The 22374-nt window shown below is 36.9% G+C and overlaps 1 protein-coding gene across 5 annotated transcripts in view; it reads left to right on the plus strand.

Annotated features, from left to right (window-relative positions):
- Positions 1–1761: 1761 nt before the first annotated feature.
- YTHDF3 (YTH N6-methyladenosine RNA binding protein F3) overlaps positions 1762–22374 on the plus strand; it is a 38147-nt gene continuing 17534 nt past the window's right edge. Inside the window, exons 1-6 of one of the 5 annotated variants that reach the window (XM_046642033.1) lie at positions 1873–2118; positions 2606–2630; positions 4458–4570; positions 6012–6157; positions 8449–8534; positions 17345–18943. In XM_046642033.1, the coding sequence (XP_046497989.1) occupies positions 6100–6157; positions 8449–8534; positions 17345–18943 (1743 nt within the window). In that variant the 5' untranslated portion in view covers positions 1873–2118; positions 2606–2630; positions 4458–4570; positions 6012–6099. Of the gene's footprint in view, positions 2119–2605; positions 2631–4457; positions 4571–6011; positions 6158–8448; positions 8535–17344; positions 18944–22374 lie in introns of all 5 variants that reach the window. The other 4 variants (XM_046642032.1, XM_046642036.1, XM_046642034.1 and 1 more) reach the window with 4 other exon arrangements.

Raw genomic sequence — 22374 nt, forward strand, 5'->3', positions numbered from 1 at the left:
GAGTCAAACTGCCTATGTTCAAATCCTGGCTCTCACAGTGACTGTTATTTTGGGCATGTTTCTTAACCTCACTGTGTGTCAGATTTTATGATAGCACTTAACACACAAGGATGTTGTAAAGATTTAAATGATTATTACAGTCTCTGACATATAATGAACACTCAATAAATGTAAGCTATTACCACCATTCTGAAAATTTAGCAAAGGAACCAGAAACTAGCCCTGTATAGCAACTGTCTGTTGACAGCTTACTCTGTGCCAGGAATGGTACATATCTGACCTAATTTTATTCATGAGGAAACAAACTAAGGCTTAGAAAGGCTCAGTGGCTTGAGGTTATACAACTAATTCTAGCCCAGCCAGAATTCAAGATTGGTTGGAGTCCAAAGCTAGCTTTTTAACTAAGATAATTAAGGATCAGATATAAGGCCTGCAAGCGTTCACAGGATTCCTCTTGTGTACTCTCAATTTCCCCACTCAAGCACTTTCAAACTAGAAAGGTCTGTGCCTGAGTGGAGGATGGGCAGACCGGCGAGACGAACAGCGACAACTGGAAAAGTGGGAGGAGTCTTGGGAAATAGCCAGAGGGCTCAGCCTGAGCTGAAAACCAGGCTGAGTCCCTGGGAGGTGTGGCAAAACGGAAGAGCAGGGGAGCTGAACAGACGTGACAAGTGCTTCTCGGCCTTTTACAAAAACGGTACTCTCAAGATAAGTTTCAGTTCTACTACTCAGTGCTTCTAAAATCTTGTTACATTGTAAAACCCAAAATTAATCCTATAATTCATCAATTTTATACTTTCTAAATTATCACTTATTTTATGGCTTTAAAATAAAGGATTTGGTTATTTAAATTATTTCTTTATATGGAGACCGCATCACACCTGTTAGGCAAGGAATCTTTGCCTTTACTGCAAAGAAGTTACTTTAACAAACAGTTCAAAACGTTGCAAATTGGCTCTTTTGGTTTTGCCAATTTGCAGAAAAGTAACTGTCAGTTTCTATTGAAACTTCAAACGTTTCTCCTTTTAGGAGTAAAAACGCAACTATGCTTCTCTTTCCTAAGGTAACTTTATTCATTCCTCAAAATCAACAACGTCAGGGTAGGGGAACACAAGTCCATGAACTGGGTGGCAACGTTAGACTCCCGGGGTGACGGGTGAACCGTGACTAATTCTCATCCAGTTCCTGGGGCTCGGAGAGAACGAACACTTGTGGGCGCACCTCTTATTTGCTTCCGCGTGGCGGTGCCCAGAGCTCCAAGGAAACCGCGTTCGCTGCACGTGACGGCTCGCGCGGACGGCCCAGCAACCCTATCCTGAGGGCGCCTGGCTGACTCAACCACCCACGTGGCTCTGGATGGCCTCGGGAGACTCCCGCGGAGGCCGGGCCACCACGGCTGGCCCACCCGGGGCTGGCGCGGCTGCGGCATTCCAACCGGCCAAGGGCCAGTCCAACGCCAGGAAGGCGCCGCCAACCCTGCGCCTTCGGCCCCGCTCTACAATCCCTGGCAGCCGCCACCTCCCGCCCAGGCCCACTTCCTGCCCAGAATGCGACCGAATCTGGGTCCGGTCCGGCTTCCCGCAGCCACCGAGCGGGATAGAAGGAACGCACCGCCGCGACCCGGGCAGTCGGCGCTCGCAAACACGCAGACGCTCTACCTCCTCGGCGCATGCGCCGGGGCCGGCCGCGCGATGCCGTCTCCGGTGACGTGGCGAGGCGGGGGCGGAGCCAAGGTCGGTGGCGGGAGGGTGGGGGAGGGAGAGCGAGGTGAGCACGGACGTCAGAGTGGAGAGCGGAAGGTCAGGGAGGCTCGGAGCGGAAGTGAGACTAAGGCGTCTGTCCGCCATTGTGGACCCGAGAAGCGGAGAGAGAGAGGGGGAAGAGGAGCGTGCAAGCGGAAAAGACGGGCCCCTTCCACCGACTCCTGAGCGCGAGGCCCTCTTCTGGCTTCTCAGCAAGCGGCGGCGGCGGCGGCGGCTGGAACAGTCCCTCGGCCGAGGGCGGCAGCCAACTGCTGTGAGTGCACGGGGAGAGGCCCAGGCGGCGGCGGCGGCGGCGGCAGCAGCAGCAGCTCCTCTCGGGTTGCGGTGAAGAATGTCAGCCACTAGCGTGGATCAGGTGAGGGAGCAGAGGCCTCAGGCTCAGCGAAGGCCTGAGCCCCGGAGCTCCACCCTCGCGCGGGGCTCCGGCTCCTCCCCGCCGCCGCCGCCGCCGGCCCCATAACGGTGCCCCGGGCGCAGGTTGCGGCGCTCCTGCCGCCCGGGCCGGGGCGTGCGCTCTGGCCCCGGAGCCTGCGGCCGAGGCGGGCGCCGCGGGCCGCGCCGGGTGGGGGAAGGACCGCTCGCGGGGCCCCGGGGCGCATCCCGAGGGCGGCGGACGTAGGGCCGAGAGCGGGCGCGCCGGGAGCCGGATCCCGAGCGGCGGGGAGGAGGTTTAAAGCCCGGGGTGGGTGGGAAATCGGTGGCCCTGGAGGAGGCGGTGGGTTTTCCTCCTACGCGGATTGTTTAAAATAACTTGTCGTTGATAACGTCTTTGATTAACACACGTTCCCTCTCTTCTGTTTCTTTTCCCTTTTCGTTACCACGCCTTTCGTCTTGCTACACAGAGACCTAAAGGGCAAGGAAATAAAGGTGAGTTTGGATATTTTTCTCTTATTTCCCAGTGTTGGTTTGCTGTTACTTTTAAAATATGTGAGGGGCTTTTCTTTGTTTTTGCTCCCGTTTCTTTTTAAATGTTTCTTTGAAATGTAAGGTTAGAGAAACGTTCATCACGGTTAAGGCTGCCAAATGCTATCCAAAGGTTCGGTGGTTCCTTCCTTTGAAGCCACTTTTATAGAAACCAAAGTGGTACAAGAAACAGTTTTCTTAGTTGTATTTCAGTTAAGGAGGTGTTGTGATGGAGGTAGTGCCATTTCTTTAATTCTACAGTTTTATCTGTATTACGTAACTACTTGTGCCACAAACATTTCTACTAATGTATGTAAGTAAGTGGACATCTTGTTTGGCATGTCCGGATTATATTGGCACATGCAGCCCACATGGAACACCATGTCACATTAGTGAAAATTGTGCTGTTGATCACTGATTGTATTGAAGTAGGCTGCAGTGAGGCACTAACACGTGAGAGATCAAAACCGAACAGGCATGTCATCTTGCTGTGTAGTCCTGATGGCAAGGTGTGACTCAATCTGGTATTTTAGAAAGGACTGAGAAGGAAATAATTTGTGAGGTTTCTGCCAGGATTATGTGATTTACTTCTTAGTTAAAAAAATATATCTATTACTGAAAGTAAAGCATTTTAAAAAATAAGTGTAATTTGTATTTATTAGTATGGTATGATACAGTCTACTGATTGAAACATTATGACATTAATCATGTGACCTTAGTAAGTATAGAACAATACGTGCTTTCTTGGGACAGGGCCAATTAAATAACATTGCAGCAAATTATATATTTATAACATTTGTAATAGGGCTTGAAATTAGACTAAGTAGAATTATGCTTCCTGTTTTTTTATTTTAGTAGCAAAGTATTACCTAGAAAATAAGATCTACAGTAGCCTTTTAGATGTAAGTTCAGTGTTTATTGGTGCTCTTTATATTCTTAGGTTTTTTTAATTTGCTATTGCAAATTTGAAAGGAATGGGTTCTGTACCACAGCTTAATTAATTTTCTTTGAGTGGTAGTACAATTTATTTGGGAATTTGTACATACCCAGGATATGGCACTGTATTAGGTAACATAAATTTATTGCTTTGTTTTGATGAAAGATATATTTTCTTGGAGTATATAAACATTTAGAAAATTTAATTTTTACAATTTAATTTTTAACTTTTAGTTAAGGTTTTAATTTTAGAATTATGCTCTGTGTTGTAAGCATAAACCTCAGAATTTGATATTGTTGACTTATTTTAAATAAGTTTTAAAAAATTTGTCTGTATATTTAAAAAGAATGATCCATTAATTTCTTTTTGCTAGTCTACCCATTAGGAAGTTTATAGACTTGGAGATATGTGGAATCTGTGGTTATTGCCTAGCATAAATTATTTTATCCTAGATCTGTGGGGAGGTGGCACTTTGCAAGGCTATTTGAAATGCTAAGTGTTTTGTGTTATCTGCTTTAAGGTAAGTATGCAAGTTCTATGAAGTACTTAACTTGTTTGACAAAACAAAATAGAGCATCTACAGCATTGTAAGCCATTAACTATATTACTTTGTTTGACTTATGACATAGTCATTTCACTTAGGTATGTCCTAGTAACATCTTTGATGATAGTAAATAAAAGTTATCTATAAACAATATTGCCTATTGATTATAAATAAATATTTTTTGGTTATCTAAATTTTTTTAATCTATCAGTGTCACCTCTGTTAGATGTATTTAGACACACATGCGAAGTACTTATTTGGATAGTTCTTTATTCCAAGAAATTTTCTTTCTTTCCCCCTTATTGTTCAGTTAATAATATCTTCCATGGATAGAACGTGGACTGGGATCCTAGGAGACCTGTGTTCTAATACTGCCTGTGGCTACTGACATGCCAAGTGAGCTTGGACACGTTGCACCTTTTGGTCAGAATTTCCCCTCTATCTATAAAAGTATTAATGCTAGCCATAAATCCTTTTGTATGCCTTGAGGATTGTTGTAATTACAATTACGGTAATCCGATGGTAGCCATTATATTTGCTGGATTTCTTTTCACCGTCCTCCCCTCATCTATTTTTAAGGTGCAGGAAGACTGTTGACTCAGACCGGGCAGGAGGGAAAAACTCTACTGCCTAAAAGTATTGGTAATCATTTAAGATGCTTTAAAATGGTAGATACTACAAGTGCACAAATACACATAGACATTACTTGTGTTTTTATGCCTCTGTAAGGCAAATTACGAGGAGGAGGCAGCACCTCCAGTGAACTGATATAAGGAGCTGTGTATGTATTTAAGAAAAACTACTCTGCCTTAGCTGACTTGGTTTTCAAGCTAGTAAAATTGTTTTATAATTCTTGTTTACTCTTATGAAGCAGAAAGCAAAGTTATTTTTCTTGAGCTATGGCCTCACTATTCTAAGAATATGAGTATTAAACTTGAATTCAGAACTTATCAAACTTATGAAAAATACGTATTTCTGAAGAGTTAAAGTTTTGAAAGGATAATCCTTTTCAGTTGACTTAATGTAATTTCAGAGGTGGTATATTCCTTTCCTGAATTATCTTCAGTTAACAGTGTTAGCCTAACACCTGGCTTTAGTGTCTGATTTTCTGCTGAGTGTTTTTCTGTATATCCTTAATGACATAAATCCATTAAAGCAGCTGAAATTTGAAAGGAGTTCTGTATCAGTCTCTTTGTAGGGCAAAAATGCTTTTGTAGTATAAATAATAGTTCTAGGTTTACTTGTTTATAAATATGAATTCTTTTTAATTAACAAATTGTCCCTATGTTCAATATTATAATTATCCTTGACCGGGATAGTACTCAAGGGTAGTAGAAGTTTAAGGATAATTAATTGCTTATTGGTCCATAATGCAAAATTGACTTCATTATCACTTTTATTGATTAGCAAGTGGAATTTTTGCTTCCTGGAATAAAAGTGTACTGTTGCTTTTCCCTGCAGGTAGCACACATAGAAGTGTCAGATCCCTTATACCTAGTAGCCTCAGGCCTTGCTGCCTGCTTCCTCCTATCCCTTAAGTTTATAAATAGGCAAATATATGGAAGGGAATTTATCTTTTCCTTCCTCTCCTCCCCATTCTCTTCTGGCGGAAGGACCCATTCATTGTTTGGTACAACTGCAATTTAAAAGACTAAGGTTGAATTTGGCTCTCTTACAGTGTTTCAGAAAAGTAGCGGAAAATGCCTTGTATTTTGGCAATATTCTTTTGTATCCTCTCCCCACCTCCCCTCTGGAAATGATTGCAAAGCACTTTACTGTCATTTTAGGCTTCATTTTAATACTAATCCTCAAAACATTCCTATAAGGAGATAGAGGGTACATGGTATTGTCACTGTTTTTGTAGGTGGGAAAACATGATGCACAGATCTGTTGACTTTCCTAACTTGATGTAGTCAGGACCAGAGCAAAGAATCACCTGGCTCCTAAGGCCCATGTTCTATCTTGATTTGACTCTGCTTCATAGAGCAGAGGAAACAGGCGAAGAATCATGTAAGTCATCTGTTCTTTTTTCCCTGAAGAACTTGTACAGACTATGGAACTGGCTTGGATTTCATTACTATTTACTGGCTTTCAATCTCCAAGACATTAGATTGTCTTTAAGTAATGTTTGAAAACTAAAGTCTTTAAGATAGTTAAATTTCTTAAAGGAAGGTATGCTTCTGAAACTCAAGGGCTAGCTTCTATTCTCATTTCTAATTTAATGCAAATTGCTTGTCAGTATGAGTGAAATACTTTTGGTAAACATTTTTTTGCTTAGAGTGCCATACTCTTTGAATAATCTTTTAGGAGTTTTTAGATGTATTTATGCATCATTTATAAATGACCGTAGACAGTATTTACTTAGTGTATGCGAATATTTTGTTCTTAGTCTCAGCCTCTCAGAATTAGAAAAGAGAAAGGATAGAACAGGAAATGAGTAAGAATAGCAGTATAATATCTATTTAGATGAATTTTAAGTAGGCACTTTTTTTTTTTTTTTTTGCTGTATTAGCAGTATGGACTAACTTCCTGAGAATCTTAATGAATGTGAGAAATAGTTGTAATTTTGAAATGGGTACCTGTTTCAGATACTGACTAATATATACTAGTGTAATAGTACAATAGTGTGAAGAATTTTTTTTCAAGAGGTAATAAACTGTGCGTAACTACCTTTGATAAAGGAGGGGTAAAGGAGAACAGGTATGTCAGAATCTCTTGGACTGAAATGATTATTAGCCCACCAGAAATAACCTAAAGGCGCCCTCCTCTTTATTTTCCTCTCTAGTGGCTGTTACGTATTTAAATTCTAGGGAGCGCATTTAGCTCAGGCCTGATTCTGATGCAGTCCTTCTACAGTTAACCACCTCAGGGGAGCCAGGATCAAGGTGACATTGAGGTTGCTCTTGTAGTCTTTGAGGGGCAGTGTAGTATCATAAGAGGTCTACTTTGACGGCTTCACAGAGTAGCATCGTTTCTTTGATCATTGCTACTCAGCGGGTGGATTTCACCTGTCTTTGCTTCCATGCCACTGTCAACTCATAGTATTTTAGGTGATGTTGGGAAAATTAGGGAAAATAAAAATGTTGTGATATTATAGAAGAACACACAACTTAAATCCATTGCCCCAAACCTAATTTATACTTTGTGACGCTGTATTTTTAAGCAATAAATCTTGCAGATTTTGAGGGATTTTTTGTTTCTAAGAGATTAGTCAACATGCATCAGAAACTTTGTTTTTTCATCTCACGTATTTCAGAAGTAGTATAAACAGTGTGTTTACATAGTGCTAGCACATCAAGTTTTAGTCTTGTAAAATTTCTGTTTATGTGGTCTAGAGTAATTTTTGGTCCTGTTTGGATCTTGTAATATTTTATGTAGTACTGTCATTGAATACTCAGATGAGCTGAGGTAGGTACTATTAATAACCTCCTTGAGCAGAGAAGTGGAGTTAGAGAGACTTAGTCGCTAACTAGAGATCACCCAGCTTCTCACTGTTGGACTTGGGATTCAAACCCAGGACATTCTTACCTTAAGTCTCTGTTCAGAAGCACTCTGAGACATTGTCCAGAGAAGAGCAACTTTATAGAGCATTTATAAAAATCATCTCTGAACAAATAGGGTGTTTATAAATTATTCTGTTTTTCTCGTGTGTCGCAAGAGTAATCATGGTTATTTTTAGTATTTGTACTTTCATGTGAAAGTTCATAGTTTTTTGCTTTAGAATTAGGCCCTTTTTATTTAGATCTTTCATAATTATTCGTAGTGATATTTCTTCAAGTGAATTTTAGTCACTTTCTTTAACCAGAGGCGTTTATTTACTGTAACTTTAGTTACCAAAGTTATTTTCTTCTTTATTTACCTTTATTGAACTAATTAATATAGGCATTTAACAAAGGTAGAGAACATTCAGAAGTCTATTGTCTGCAATAATGTTTGAAGTGATTATTTTAGATTTAAATACAGCACTAATGAACCTTCCACCGTTTTAATTTAACTATTTGCTTACTAGAGTGTTGAAATTGGGCTATTTATGTTATGTTATTGGTAATTGGAAGGGTATATATAGTTAGTGTTTATGTAGTCTTGGCCTGATAATATACAAGATTTGTAAGTTTTGGGTGGCACATAAGTATTAATATTCCAAATTAAGTTAATCCTTAAGAGGATTTTTAAATGAAGAGAGCAAAGAACTTAGGATTTAACTTTCTCTGAGTTGGTTTGAAAAATATTGAAAATGTTACATTGTTCTGTGAGTTTCATAAAGATAATTACAACACATCTAATGCAAACGTATTTTTTAGTTTCAGTACAAAACGGTTCGATTCATCAAAAAGATGCTGTAAATGATGATGATTTTGAGCCATACTTAAGTAGCCAGACAAATCAGGTAAGTCTGACAGTCCAATATTTAGGAAATCAAACTTTTATTAGCAATAATTGACTTTCCAAATAGGTATTTTAATTGAATGAGTCTAACCATAACATGGATTAATCTAGCCTGTCTGCATAATAGTGAATAGCAGTTGCAGGTTTATGGCACTGGAGAGTTCTTTAGAAATTATAGATGCCTGAAACTAGATTATGAAATATACAGATTTGGAGATGAACATTATTTGTATATGTTATGGTTCTTTCTTTTGAATATTGAAAGAATTTAACCTTTTAAGGTCACTGCCACATCTTCATAGCCAAAGCAAATTACAAGGTTTAGTTAGCTAGAAATTTGTGGGGAGGACTAGTTTGTGCCTAAAATTTTTGATGAAATGTCTTTTCTTCTTTATTTGGCATTCCAATTTGAATTTCAGTGATAATTAAAGTTTTAATATGGCCTGGTAACATAGAGAATAGAATTAAAGACTTTATAAACATGCTTGTATATTGCAAGCATGGAGAGTTTCATCACATCAAATACTGGTGGCTTTTGAGGTTCTTTTGTGTTTAGATTTTTCACAAATAATTTTGTGAATTTGTATACAGGAGTAATTTAGATTTAAACATTGAAAAAGAAAAAACAGTGCAACTCTTTGGTCTCTATACATTTCTGCATCCATTTCTGTTAATAAAAATGGCACTACTAGAAATAAATTTTAAAAACTTTCCTTAACCCGTTTCTTTAGAGAGAATGTCGTGGAATGAAACTGCTTTTATTGTTTTGCTTAAAAAAAGTTATATGAAAAATGTACCTTGAAATCTTAACCTCTAGTTTTTTTAAACTATAAAAAAATAAAGAACCAAATGATACTACAGAACTTGACAGTTGTACAGAAAATTTGAATAAAAAGTAGTTTCCAATTTGTGGAAGGTAGGATTATTTTTAGGACTGTGGAGACCCCTGGTTATTACCTTCAACTTGATCTACCTCTTGGTCATTTCTCTGTGACCACCCCCTCTCTCTGTTGGTCTACATCCCCAGCTTATGTTGGGAGGGAATAAATAAATGAGAAAGAATAAAAACAAGTGATCTAATCTATAAAAGTTCAGCTACTCTTAAAAAAGAATGAAAAACTTAATTTCATGCTGATAGAACCTAACGTTTTGATCTCAATAACAAATTAACTTTCCACCTAAAGGTTGTGAAAACATATATCACTGGAAAGTAGGGGAAGATCATTTGTTGTGAAATGTGTTGCAAGTTTTAAAAGAAATAGTCAGTGTTCTATTTGGGCCCGTATGGTAATCTCAGTTAATATTCCTTGTGGCAGTTTCCCAACTTTTTTCAGAAATTCTGTTATTTTGAGGTATAGTAGATATTTCCCCAAAAAGGTCTCCATGATCAGATAGGTTTGGGAAGTTTATTTGCTCTAAATAATTGATTTGATTTTTGCTACTTGATTTCATACTTTATAATGTAAAATGAACTTGTAAGATGGGGATATAGGATGAAGATCCTTTCACTTATGTTTTCAAGGAATTGTAGTGTCATGTAAATGTTTGAGCGTTAACTACCTGTATGAGAATTCATTTGTCACAGAGGCTTCCAAGATTGTTGTTTTGGCATTCCACAGAGGTGCCCATATCTGCCTAGGAGAGGCTAGAGCAGGGTACCCTGGATCCCACCCAGGTGGCCACCAGTGTTGCTCTGCTTTTTATCTGTTTTGTATATTGGACTTCTGCATAAGATTTCGCTTGTAAAAAAACTTTAAAGGTATTGGAAAAACATTACTTTTCAAGAATATAGAGGCATTTACCTCAGTGAACTCAGTTTTTAAATTGTATCATAAAAGTTATGTTGGGGCAAAAACATCTATAAAAGATTTTTTTTTATGTGATGTTTTAAGTGGAAGATCTTATGCTTTTCTTAATTAAATCATTATTTTAATTTGTGATATTCGAATCAATATATTCCTGTGCTACTTAAGGAGAAATTTTAAAATTTGATATGGTAAGGCTGTATCTTACCGTTACCATGCCAGTGCTAATGAATAGTTTTTCAGCAATTATCTATCTATACTACTAAAAATAATCATCTGTAATGAGGACACATATTTGCCTTTTAAAGAGTACTACTAACACTGTAGACTATGGAAAACTCTGTTTATTCGAGAGAAAAATTGAAAGTTATCTGAAATCTTAAAAGTAAGTTGTATAAGAATTTGTTACTCATAATTGCCTAGCTAAAATAGAAAATTAAAAAAAAATTGACCTTTTAATGTAGATGAGTGAAAACTGGACTTAATTGGTGAAATATCTCAAGTAATTATTTGCAGATTTAAAGTTATGCAAGTATTTATAGTTCCTTGGACTTGCCTAATTGAAATAATTCTTTAATTAAAAAATTTTCAACTAAATACACAATGTTTTTAAAATTAAACCTGTTCATCTGATTTTCAAATTATAAAAAACAAAAATCAGTCTTTTGTTTGGGAAGATGTTTGATGTTTTTGGCTATTGATCTAAATTGTTTTGTATACTTAGATTTAATTTAGATCAAACCGAAGGATACTTTAAAACAGGTTGTTGGCCTTTGCTTCTGTGGCAGCATATTTCTTTTATAGTGCTCAGTTTCTGGGGGAATAGTTTTTATAGCGATTTAAAAGTAAATATCTGTCTTTCAGGTCTTAAAATCCTCTATAGTTCCTCAGAATAATCTGATGATTAAGTTGATTGGAAAATTCAGATTTAATTGACACTGTTAAAGATGCCATGTGGTTTGCGCATATAAATTTGAAAGAATGAATTGGAAAAATGGTTTGTTTATCTGCTTGTACATGTGGGGAGATAAATTCATAGCCATGTTTAACAGAGAAGAAGTATAGAGAACTAAGAAAGTAAAGTAATATTTTGAGTTTCGTTATTTTCTGTCCCTGCCATCACTGCCTTTAGTTAAGTTTTTCATTCTCTCCCCCTTATGGAATGATATCCTAACCGGTAATTCTGTATTGCCACTTAGCAGTCTTAAAGTCCAAGTCTGATTATACTGTTGTCATGTTAAAGAACTGCCACAGCTTCACAACAGTGGATACCCTTATTATATTGAATACCCTTAAAATGGCTCCACTTCCCTCCCTGCGTCATCTTTGATCAAATTTTTCCCTCGTACTTGCTCAGGGAAATAGAACTTATTATTTTCTGAAAATATAAATATTTTCTTAGTATTTTCTTTTATGTCTTCCCCACTAGACCTGTGAAGTGAAATGCTGCAGGTCAGAGACCATGTTCATCTTCTTGTCTCCAGTGACTGACACCATGTCTGGGACATAGTAGTCATTCATTATGTATTTGATGAATGAATGAATTAGATTATCTGCTAGAATTAGGGAATGAAGAAGTATGGTTGATGAAATATTCAAGTTGAGTATGATGTATAACATGTTTTTCTTATGACATCCTTATGGTTAGATATGCGTGGATTATATTTTTTGAAAAGTACAATAATATTTTAAAAACTTAGAAGAAAATACATAGAAGCATTAAAAGTATACTAAACCTCACTTAATTTTTTGATGTTAATTCAGAAGTCAGTTCGAGTTTGAAGTACCTCTCAGGTTTTTAATGGAAAGCAGTTTTTCATTTTTCTCTGTGCAGAAGTGCTGTTAATGGTGAATAATGCCTTAAACTTTTTTTAATTGAACTTCTAAGACATTGTACAATGTTCTTTCTTGGAAGTTTGGATACTTACAAAGTAAAAATGGATATTAAGTTACTATAAATAAAAGACTGTCAGTTATAATGGGTTGTATTAAAATGTCCTCAGGTCAGAATGAAGTTTTTCTACTGTTGTTCAAGTTTTCTTTGAGATGATAGAAAAATAATTGACCTACATAAAAAGGCTAAGGAATAATGATTATAAATGATTTTGAAATTCTAAGGAAGAACTTTTAGTCTGTCCTATATTTTAGTTTCCAAATTAGAAAAAAAAAAACTAAAGGCTTAACTCCTATGCTTTACTTCCATAAGCATTTTTCAATTAACAAAGTAGATTTAAAAAAATTTTTTAAACTGATTAGAGCAGCAAGTATTATCCCCATTTTACCAACGAAGAAACAGAGTTAGAGATAGTAAGTGATCTGATGAGATGCCTGACATACAAAGTGGAAGAGTAAAGAATTGAGCCCATATTTTTGACTACTACATCACCCTCTGACTTTATACTCTTAAGATCTGGACTAAGGTTGTAATTATACCTTGTGCTTTGTGATTAATTTACGTTTTAAAGAGGCAGGTTAAGTTGTATTAATAAATATGACTTGTTGATTGAATAATGTGTCCTAGGCACTGTATCCGTATTTCCTTTTAACAGATGAGGAAACTATAGAGTTTAAGTAACCTTGATACTTTCACATAACTGATAGTACCTGGGCTGGGATTACAATTTAGATACTTCTTGGCGTCACTTCAACCTTGTATTAAATGGCCTCTCCAGGTTGTGTTTCTAAGTTTATGCTTTGGGTAAAGGGTCTGTGGATCTGTTCTTACATATTTAATTATATCCATTAATTATATCATTTTATATTTACATACTCTTGTTATTTTTCCCTTTCCAGTTAGTTCTTGAGAGAAATATCAAACATTTCACATCACTTTGTTTAAAGGTTGTACATCTTTGAAGAACATAGTAAAATTTCATTATTACTGACTAACTTCCCGATTATGAATCATTCGGACATAAATTGTTAAGTTGATTATGTCTCATTATAACCAGGTTTAAAGTAAAAGGTGAAAGTAACTTTTGAGTTATTATTTTCCATCATCAGTAAGTGGAAATTTTTTTCCTCTTCACTACCTAAGTACATTCCTCTAATTGATATTTCATTTACTTAGCAATTAAAGATTTATCTTAAATTTAGCAAAGCATATTTTATAGTATTTCCAGTTACAGTCGAAGCTCTACTGTTGACCATATCTTACTTTTAAACTTTGAAGAGTTTCCTGCAACTTTGTTCTTACTAGAACCCAAACTGAAGTCTGCCATTTGAAAGGAGACTGCTTAAGTTACTTTCATAGAGCTAAGGAAGAAACATCTTGAAATTCAGCTGAAACTGCTGAAAGAATTGGGAAATAAATGGTTAGCATTGTTTGACCAGCTGGAGAAAGCAGGCCACTTATCCAGTATGCTCAGGGTGGTAGTAACACCGTGGCAGCTTTAGTAAGTGCGTCTCTGCTTATTAGCTAGAGCTGTCTGTCGGATAGGCAGTTGTGACTAATGGAACACCTTTTAAGGTAAACTTCTTATTTTGACAAAATCACCAATTTAGGGGTGAAGTAGTAAAAATCATAATTTAAAAAAATAATTGAAAAGATGTATAATAAAAGTCTCCACATCCAAAACAGTTTGGGCCTATTGCAGCCCCAGAGGTGACAGAATCGGCAAAAATTTGTTCCCCACTAATTTAATAGTATAGGTTGGGGGCTTTCTTTTTTTTAAAATTGGTATGGCATAGATAATCAGTTAAAACAGTGTTGACAAACTGTAGGCCAGGGACTAAATCTAGTCGATGCCCTGTTTTCTTTGAGAAAACCCTTGAGCCTTCAGCATTTATTTTTTTTTTTTAAGATTGGCACCTGAGCCAACAACTGTTGCCAGTGTTCTTTTTTTTTGTTTCTTGCTTTATTTTCCCAAAGCCCCCATACATATCTTAGTTGCAGGTCTTTCTAGTTGTGGGATGTGGGACGCTGCCTCAACGTGGCCTGACAAGCGGTGCCATGTCTGCACCCAGGATCCAAACCCTGGGCCGCCGCAGCGGAGTGCGCCAACTTAACCACTCAGCCACGGAGCCAGCCCTTAGCCTTCAGCATTTTAAAGGGTTGTTTAAAAAAAAAAAAAAAAAAAAAGATGACTATGTGACAGGGACCAATGACTGTATTTGGCTTGGAAAACTCTTTAGTTTGCTGACCCTTGAACTGTATTATGGGTATAGCCAAGTTAGAAACTTGATGTGTAACTGTTGTATAAAGCATTTGTGATGGTGAAATAAGAATATTCACCATAACTTATAAGTGTAATTTTACAAACACTTTATTACGAAGAATGAACTTAAAACTTTCTACTTGGTCTGCTTTTACACTCCCACATCCAGGTAAGGACTTACTGAGTCTGGATTTCAGTGCCAGCCTTCTAAATTAAAACTTTGCAACTTCTTATCTCCATGTTTAGCTCAGCTTTTCTACTCTTTCCCCATGTAGAATTGTTTACTTTCTATGTTAATGTGTCTTTTTAACTGTAGATTTTCTTTTAGAATGAGTATCTTATCAGTTTTTGTTTTGGTTTTTTTTTTTTTTTTACAGTGTAGGCATTCTGTCAGTCTTTGGTTAAAATAAGTAATAAAGTATTAAAAAATACCTTTAGTAACTATTTAAACTAAAAAAGGACAGTCTTTAAAGTCTTTTTAATCAATTATATGTGTTCATTTATACTGGCTGAACTTCTGTTCACTTTCTTTAAGTTTTTTAGAGTCTTGCAGTGACTTCCTTGTCAGTATGAAACACTAGGAGTACTTCTGTTTTTCACTAATGAATTAGTGGCTGAATTACGTGTGTGTGTGTGAGAAAGAGAGAGAGATCTTCATGGATAGTAAAGTTTACTCATTAATTTCTTCCAAGAATTTTGTCTTTGAAAACCATTGTTTGTGATTTGAGCTTCCCTCAGGCTTCTCTTGTATTTGTATTTAAATACAGCCCTGAGTATTTCTAATGTCAGTTTCTGTAATGATGCCACTACTGTGGTCGTTCAAAAGATGCTCTTCATTTCCTTCATACTAATCTTGTGAGCATCCTTTGAATATATTTTCAAATACAGTTAATAATTATCCATTGTAGTAAAGAAAGTGTTCAACTAAATTAGTAAATAGTAACACAGTTACTATTTCATTCCAGTTTTGAATATGGTAAAATATATTTAATATGAAGTGTATTTAAAAAGTCATTTTTTTCACTAAATAGTACTGAGAAGACAATTGTTTTTTGTTTTTAAGTTCAAGCTTTACTGGAAATACTCAGTAAATCTGTGTCATAATTATTAATTTAAATGCAACCTCTTTGTTTTTCTTATTTTCATTTTAGTTATATCAGAATCATTTCAAAAGACAAAATATTAAACTAACTTTCTCACAGACAGTGGACAGTTGTAACAGTTGTGAGATGTGTCACGAGTAACTTAACAGTAACAATAAAGCATCTCAGTTTTCTTTCTTTCATTTTTTTCCTGAGGAAGATTAGCCCTGAGCTAACAGCTGCTGCCAGTCCTCCTCTTTTTGCTGAGGAAGACTGGCCCTGAGCTAACATCCATGCGCATCTTCCTCTACTTTATATGTGGAACGCCTGCCACAGTGTGGCTTGCCAAGCACTGCCAGGTGCCATCCTGCACCCGGGATCCTAACCAGTGAACCCCGGCCTGCCGAAGCAGAACATGGGCACTTAACTGCTGCACCACCGGGCTGGCCCCAAAGCATCTCAGTTTTCAATGATAGGCATTTAAAAAATAATTTAAAATGAGTTAAGGTAGTATCTATGATGTTAGTCACAGATTTGTAGTGATATACTTTCTGAGTGGGAAAGCAGTGGCAGAAAAGTTCCAAGAGATTAACAGCAAAAAAAATGGGTTAAACACTGTTTCAGAGAACTTAGAATAATAATGTCTATATAAATTGTGAATAATCAGCCTTCAAAATAGTATTGACCCTTGCAAAGGGAGTACTAGTTGTTCTGTTGAGATACTAGCTTAATTTTTTCACCTTGCTTAATTCTACAACTTCTAAAGCTCTCCCTGAGGCTTTAAAAATCACACCTAAATCAAAGAGTAAAAATTTATTATCAGGCCTGTTTTTGGCATATGAAATCCATTTTCAAAAGAAATCCTTAAAATATTTTTAACATTGGCTAGTAACAAATTTGACTGTTTTTTTTTCTTTAATAGAATTTTTTTGTCCTGATTTTCTGCAGATCACTAAATGATTAGTTAATATTATTAAAAGTAAAATTTGATTTAATTGCAGTAATTTTGGAAAAAAATTACCAGAACTCACTATTTCTAAGTTAAAATTCTGATCAGGAAAGTGTTAAGTTTATTGCATAAAATTTAGAAGTAGAGCACAAAGAAAATAGACATCTGTTATCCTACCGCTAACAAACCATAGTAAGGTTTGCTTTTTCAAAATGAGCAAGGCAAAGCAAAAGAAGAAACAAATTTGAATCATGCTATAGGTGTAATCTTGAATCTTTTCTTTTTCTTCTTAGAATGTGAACATTTCTCTATTTTATTTTTTCTTTATGAAAGTACAAAATTTAATTGCTGAACTGGATTTCATCATATAAGATATGCTATAATTTAATTCCTCTATTATTTGGTATAGCTTCCAGCTTGTTTAATCTTTGCATGTAAATTTTTGGATACATCACTTACTTAAAATAAAGCTGGCTGTAAATGATCATTTTGTGTCTGCAAAGCTTATAAATGAGACTTTTATAGAAATTACAGTATTTTTAAATTGTGCCAGAGGATCTGGCTGTTGAAAGAAAGAATCCGCATTCCCCTCCCCCCCAAAAAACCTGCAATTTTATAAAAACTATTTTAAAATAAAACTAATCATCAGCAAATTTTTCTGGTGATAAAACTGGATTTGACGTTTTGTGTTTATCTGGAACCAGGTGCATATGTTTTCCATTTATGTAAAACTATTTGATTTTAATCTTTCAGATGTCTTCTTTTCCTCTACTCTTCAAAGGACATTTCACTCCTGATTACCATCTTTTGTTTTCCAGAGTAACAGCTATCCACCAATGTCAGATCCATACATGCCTAGTTACTATGCTCCATCCATTGGATTTCCGTATTCTCTTGGGGAAGCAGCATGGTCCACGGCTGGAGACCAACCTATGCCATATCTGACAACTTATGGACAAATGAGTAATGGAGAACATCATTATATACCAGATGGTGTGTTTAGTCAACCTGGGGCATTAGGAAATACCCCTCCATTTCTTGGTCAACATGGATTTAACTTTTTTCCTGGTAATGCTGATTTCTCTACATGGGGGACAAGTGGATCTCAGGGACAATCAACACAAAGTTCTGCTTATAGTAGCAGTTATGGCTATCCACCTAGTTCTCTTGGGAGAGCTATTACTGATGGACAGGCTGGATTTGGCAATGATACTTTAAGTAAGGTGCCTGGCATAAGCAGTATTGAGCAAGGCATGACTGGACTGAAAATTGGTGGTGACCTGACAGCTGCAGTGACAAAAACTGTAGGTACAGCCTTGAGCAGCAGTGGTATGACTAGCATTGCAGCCAATAGTGTGCCCCCAGTTAGCAGTGCAGCGCCTAAACCAACCTCCTGGGCTGCCATTGCCAGAAAGCCTGCCAAACCTCAGCCGAAACTTAAACCCAAGGGCAATGTGGGAATTGGGGGTTCTGCTGTGCCACCACCTCCTATAAAACACAATATGAATATTGGAACTTGGGATGAAAAGGGGTCAGTGGTAAAGGCTCCACCAACCCAACCAGTTCTGCCTCCTCAGACTATAATCCAGCAGCCTCAGCCATTAATTCAACCACCACCATTGGTGCAAAGCCAACTGCCTCAACAGCAGCCTCAGCCACCACAACCACAGCAGCAACAAGGACCTCAGCCACAGGCTCAGCCTCACCAAGTGCAGCCCCAACAGCAACAGCTGCAGAATCGCTGGGTCGCTCCTCGGAATAGGGGAGCTGGCTTCAACCAGAACAATGGAGCGGGCGGTGAAAACTTTGGTTTAGGTGTTGTTCCTGTCAGTGCTTCACCTTCTAGTGTAGAAGTGCATCCAGTGCTTGAAAAGCTAAAGGCCATAAACAACTATAATCCCAAAGACTTTGACTGGAACCTGAAGAATGGACGTGTGTTTATAATTAAAAGCTATTCTGAGGATGACATACACCGTTCCATTAAGTACTCTATCTGGTGTAGTACTGAGCATGGTAATAAGCGTTTGGATGCAGCTTACCGTTCCCTGAATGGGAAAGGCCCACTCTATTTACTCTTCAGTGTGAATGGCAGTGGACATTTTTGTGGAGTGGCTGAAATGAAGTCTGTTGTGGACTATAACGCATACGCTGGTGTCTGGTCTCAGGATAAGTGGAAGGGCAAATTTGAAGTTAAATGGATCTTTGTCAAAGATGTTCCCAATAACCAATTGCGGCATATTCGCTTAGAAAATAATGACAACAAACCAGTTACCAATTCAAGGGACACTCAAGAGGTACCCCTAGAAAAAGCTAAGCAAGTGCTTAAAATAATTGCTACTTTCAAGCATACCACCTCAATCTTTGATGACTTTGCACATTATGAAAAGCGTCAAGAAGAGGAGGAAGCCATGCGTAGGGTAAGAGTACAGTAATTTTTGTGTGTAGGGTTTTTTTATTGGGGTGGTATGCATGGATGGGTATTCCTTAATGCCTTTGAATGTTGTGTTCTGAGTTTAAGAACTTTACTCTGAAGGAAAGCAATCATTTCACTTAAGAAAGAAGTCTACAAATACCCTTAAAGGCCTCTGATGCCGTATTCCAATCTTTACTCTTTCTTTCCCAAGGGTGAGTAACCCTTACTCTGAGTTTGCTTCCTGCCTATTGTTCATACTCCTCAGGTGATAAAGGTCATTGATTCATGTTCATCAGAGTTCAGTAAGTTTTGTGTTTATAATTAAGCAGACTTAGGAACTGGCAGGGACTCTAATCACTAATCATAAACATTAATTTTATGGGAAAATGTGTTTGGAGTTTGAAACCAATAGCTTTTAAATAAATATTTGAATATTATCCATTTTGTATTTATCAGAAGTAAAATAGATTTTTTTCTTTCAAACTCCTGGAGCATTTTTATAATTTGTGCACTTAATGCATTTGTATACAATATAGTAAGGATTTGACCTGAGGGCAGCCGCTCAGAGTTGGGAAGGCACGGATGTTTGGTTTAATTTCAGCAGCATTTGATCACTAATCCTGTTACTTACCCTCTCTGAGACTCTCAGGGAGATTTCCCCTGAAGTTACACGCTGTGCTTGCAGCATACTGGCCAGAATTCGATCACAGGGCACATAGAGCAGTACAGGCTGGGGAATGTTTTCCTTTCTAAACTACAAAAGAAAATTAGGGTCTTGGTTTTAGGAGGACAAGAGAGAACGGATGGTGTAGGCAACTAGCAGAGTTTTCCATGGAGAGTACATTTAAATTTCTTTTCAGGTGAAGCAGGAATAAAGTTAGAACCTTCTACAATAAGTTGTGTTGTTTGCAATGGAAAACTCTTATGTAGAAGTTAAGATAAAGTAGGAACTTAACTCTATTTAAAGCGTCAGTGATTGTTTCTGTGAGTGAAGTTAGATATCTTGTGGCTTCTTGGTCTGTGCAGAAGAGGGAACTTTTGAACTAACATTCCTCACTGGTGAATAATGTTGAAGTAATGATCCTAGAGCAGTAGTTTCCAAACCTTAGGGCACATAAATATCAATTGAAGTATTTCTTAATGCAGATTCTCGAGACCCACCCCAGAAAAATCTGATATATTTGATAAGGGACCTGGTGGCATACATTTTAACAAGCACCTCAGGTGATTCAGGTGCTAGTGATTGCTGTACTGAATTGTTAGACTTTGCTTTGGAATAATACAGATGACTATTTAAGGCTCTGCTCAACCTTGTGAATGAATTGCTGAGTATAATTGAGCTTTCTCCCATTTAAATGTGAGAAGTAAGGGAAAAAGGAGGATCAAAAGTAGCTTCTGAATTTTTGAACTCCGCAGTTGAGTAAGTGGGTATATGGTAACTGACATTACAAATAGAGGGTCAGGAGAAATGATTTGGGGTATGAAAAGTAGGATGCAGGTGAAAATTTCATTTTTAGGATGTGCCGATTTTAAGATGCCTTTGGGAAAGACAGTGAAATCTTTTGGATGAGGCAGGATGTAGGAGTTAAAGGTTAGGGAGCTTTTTGTTCTAAATAGTTGATTCCATGGAAGTGGGATGAGATTACTCAGGGAGAAAAGATGAGTGGCAAGGAAATATATATCAGCTTTTCTTTGTCCCACTCACGTTTGTTTGTCTTCCCATATTTCTTCCCTATGCACTCTGAAAATTTAGTCCCGGTTTTATTTCTTTTATTATATAATTGTCTCGAGTTATTTACAACAGTTACATATTGTTTTGTAATCATATTTATACAGTGATTTAAACTTCATAATTTTTAAATTTTACATTTAAATTGCTTTATGGTTTACTACCAGTCTTTTTATAATGTCTAACTCATCTTTGACATGTTTACTTTGAATCTTATTTAACTTATTTTGTTATTTTTTTAGGAAGAGTAATTTGGTAATGTATCTGTTAAGCCCTTATACAAGAAATGCTTTTCTTTGGCCATGATGTGTGAATAACAGTTCGCCTAGAGGATTCTTGGGTCACAGTCTTTTCATTTAGGGCTCTGCTTTATAGTTTTATCTTTATTTTATATTATTTATAGTTCTATGTTATGGAGAAGTCTGAGACCAGCCTAAATTTTCTTCTTTGCAAATAGCTATTTCTGTCTCTGCACAAAAGATTTTTCTTTATTCTTGCAGTATGAACATGTGTGGAATGTGTACAGTATGGGTCTCTAGTATAATTTTCCTTAACCCTTTGTCTATAGGCCAAGTTTTCTTTTTTTTTTCCTAGTAATGTCTAAAAATATGTTGAATCTTTGTCCCTGAGTGCCATTGGTTCTTATCTTTATTATTTTTCTCTGCATTTGGAGAACTTTTCAAATTTGAATTCTCTGTTATTCATTGGATTTGGCTTGTGTTGATTCTGTGATTTGTGAGGTTTTGAATTCTTCAGGGACAGTATTAGTTTGCTTACATTATCACATCTAGCTCCCCTTTCCATCTGTTGATTGTTTTCTTACCTAAATCCCTTGACCCAGTCCATGTTGATTTTGAGTACAAAGATGACTGTTTAAAACCTATTTTTGCTTCATGTAATTATCATTTTTAGAAACTACTTCATCTTCCATATCCTTCTTAATGTGTTTTCTTCTCTTAATTTACATACAGTAAATTTGTAAATTCCCTTTTGCTGTCTCTGTAGTTCAAGTGCCCCGCTCTGTCTTCCCCTAATTCAGTGATCTGTTCTCTGTCTCTGTGAGGCATTTTTCATAATGTTACATAAATGAAATTACACAGTATTTAATCTTTTTAAGACTAACTTCTTTTCTCAGCATGATATCTTTGCAATTTATCTGTGTTGTTTTGTGTATCACTTTTTTATTCCTTTTAATTACTAAGTACCTTTCTCTTCTTTGGATATGCCACCGTTTGTTTATCCATTCATCCATTGAAGGACGTCTGGGTTGTTTCCACTTTTTGGAGTGTGTAAATAAACTCCTATAAATATTCTGTACATATACTTTTTAAAAGTTAAAAAGTCATACAGTAAATTCACTTTTTTGGATGTACAGTTCTGTGAATTTTAACACATTTGTAGACTTGTGTAACCAGCATGACAGTCAGGATACAGACTAGTTCCATCATCCCCTGAAAACTATCTTGGACTATCTGTTTATATTTACATCCTTCCGCCGAGTCTAACCTCTGGCAGCTATGATCTGGACTCATTATAATTGTGTTAGTGTCCTTTTTTGTGAAAAAATAGTTTGACTCATTTTGGCTTTTTTTCTCTGTCATCACTGAACTAGGAAGAGGATCATCTACATCAGGTGTTTCCTCCAAAATAGTTTTTTTTTTTTAAGGCTTTCCTTTAATGCTTATTGTTAGTTGCATATTCTCTTC

This window comes from Equus quagga, chromosome 16, assembly GCF_021613505.1.
Source record: "Equus quagga isolate Etosha38 chromosome 16, UCLA_HA_Equagga_1.0, whole genome shotgun sequence".
Taxonomy (NCBI): domain Eukaryota; kingdom Metazoa; phylum Chordata; class Mammalia; order Perissodactyla; family Equidae; genus Equus; species Equus quagga.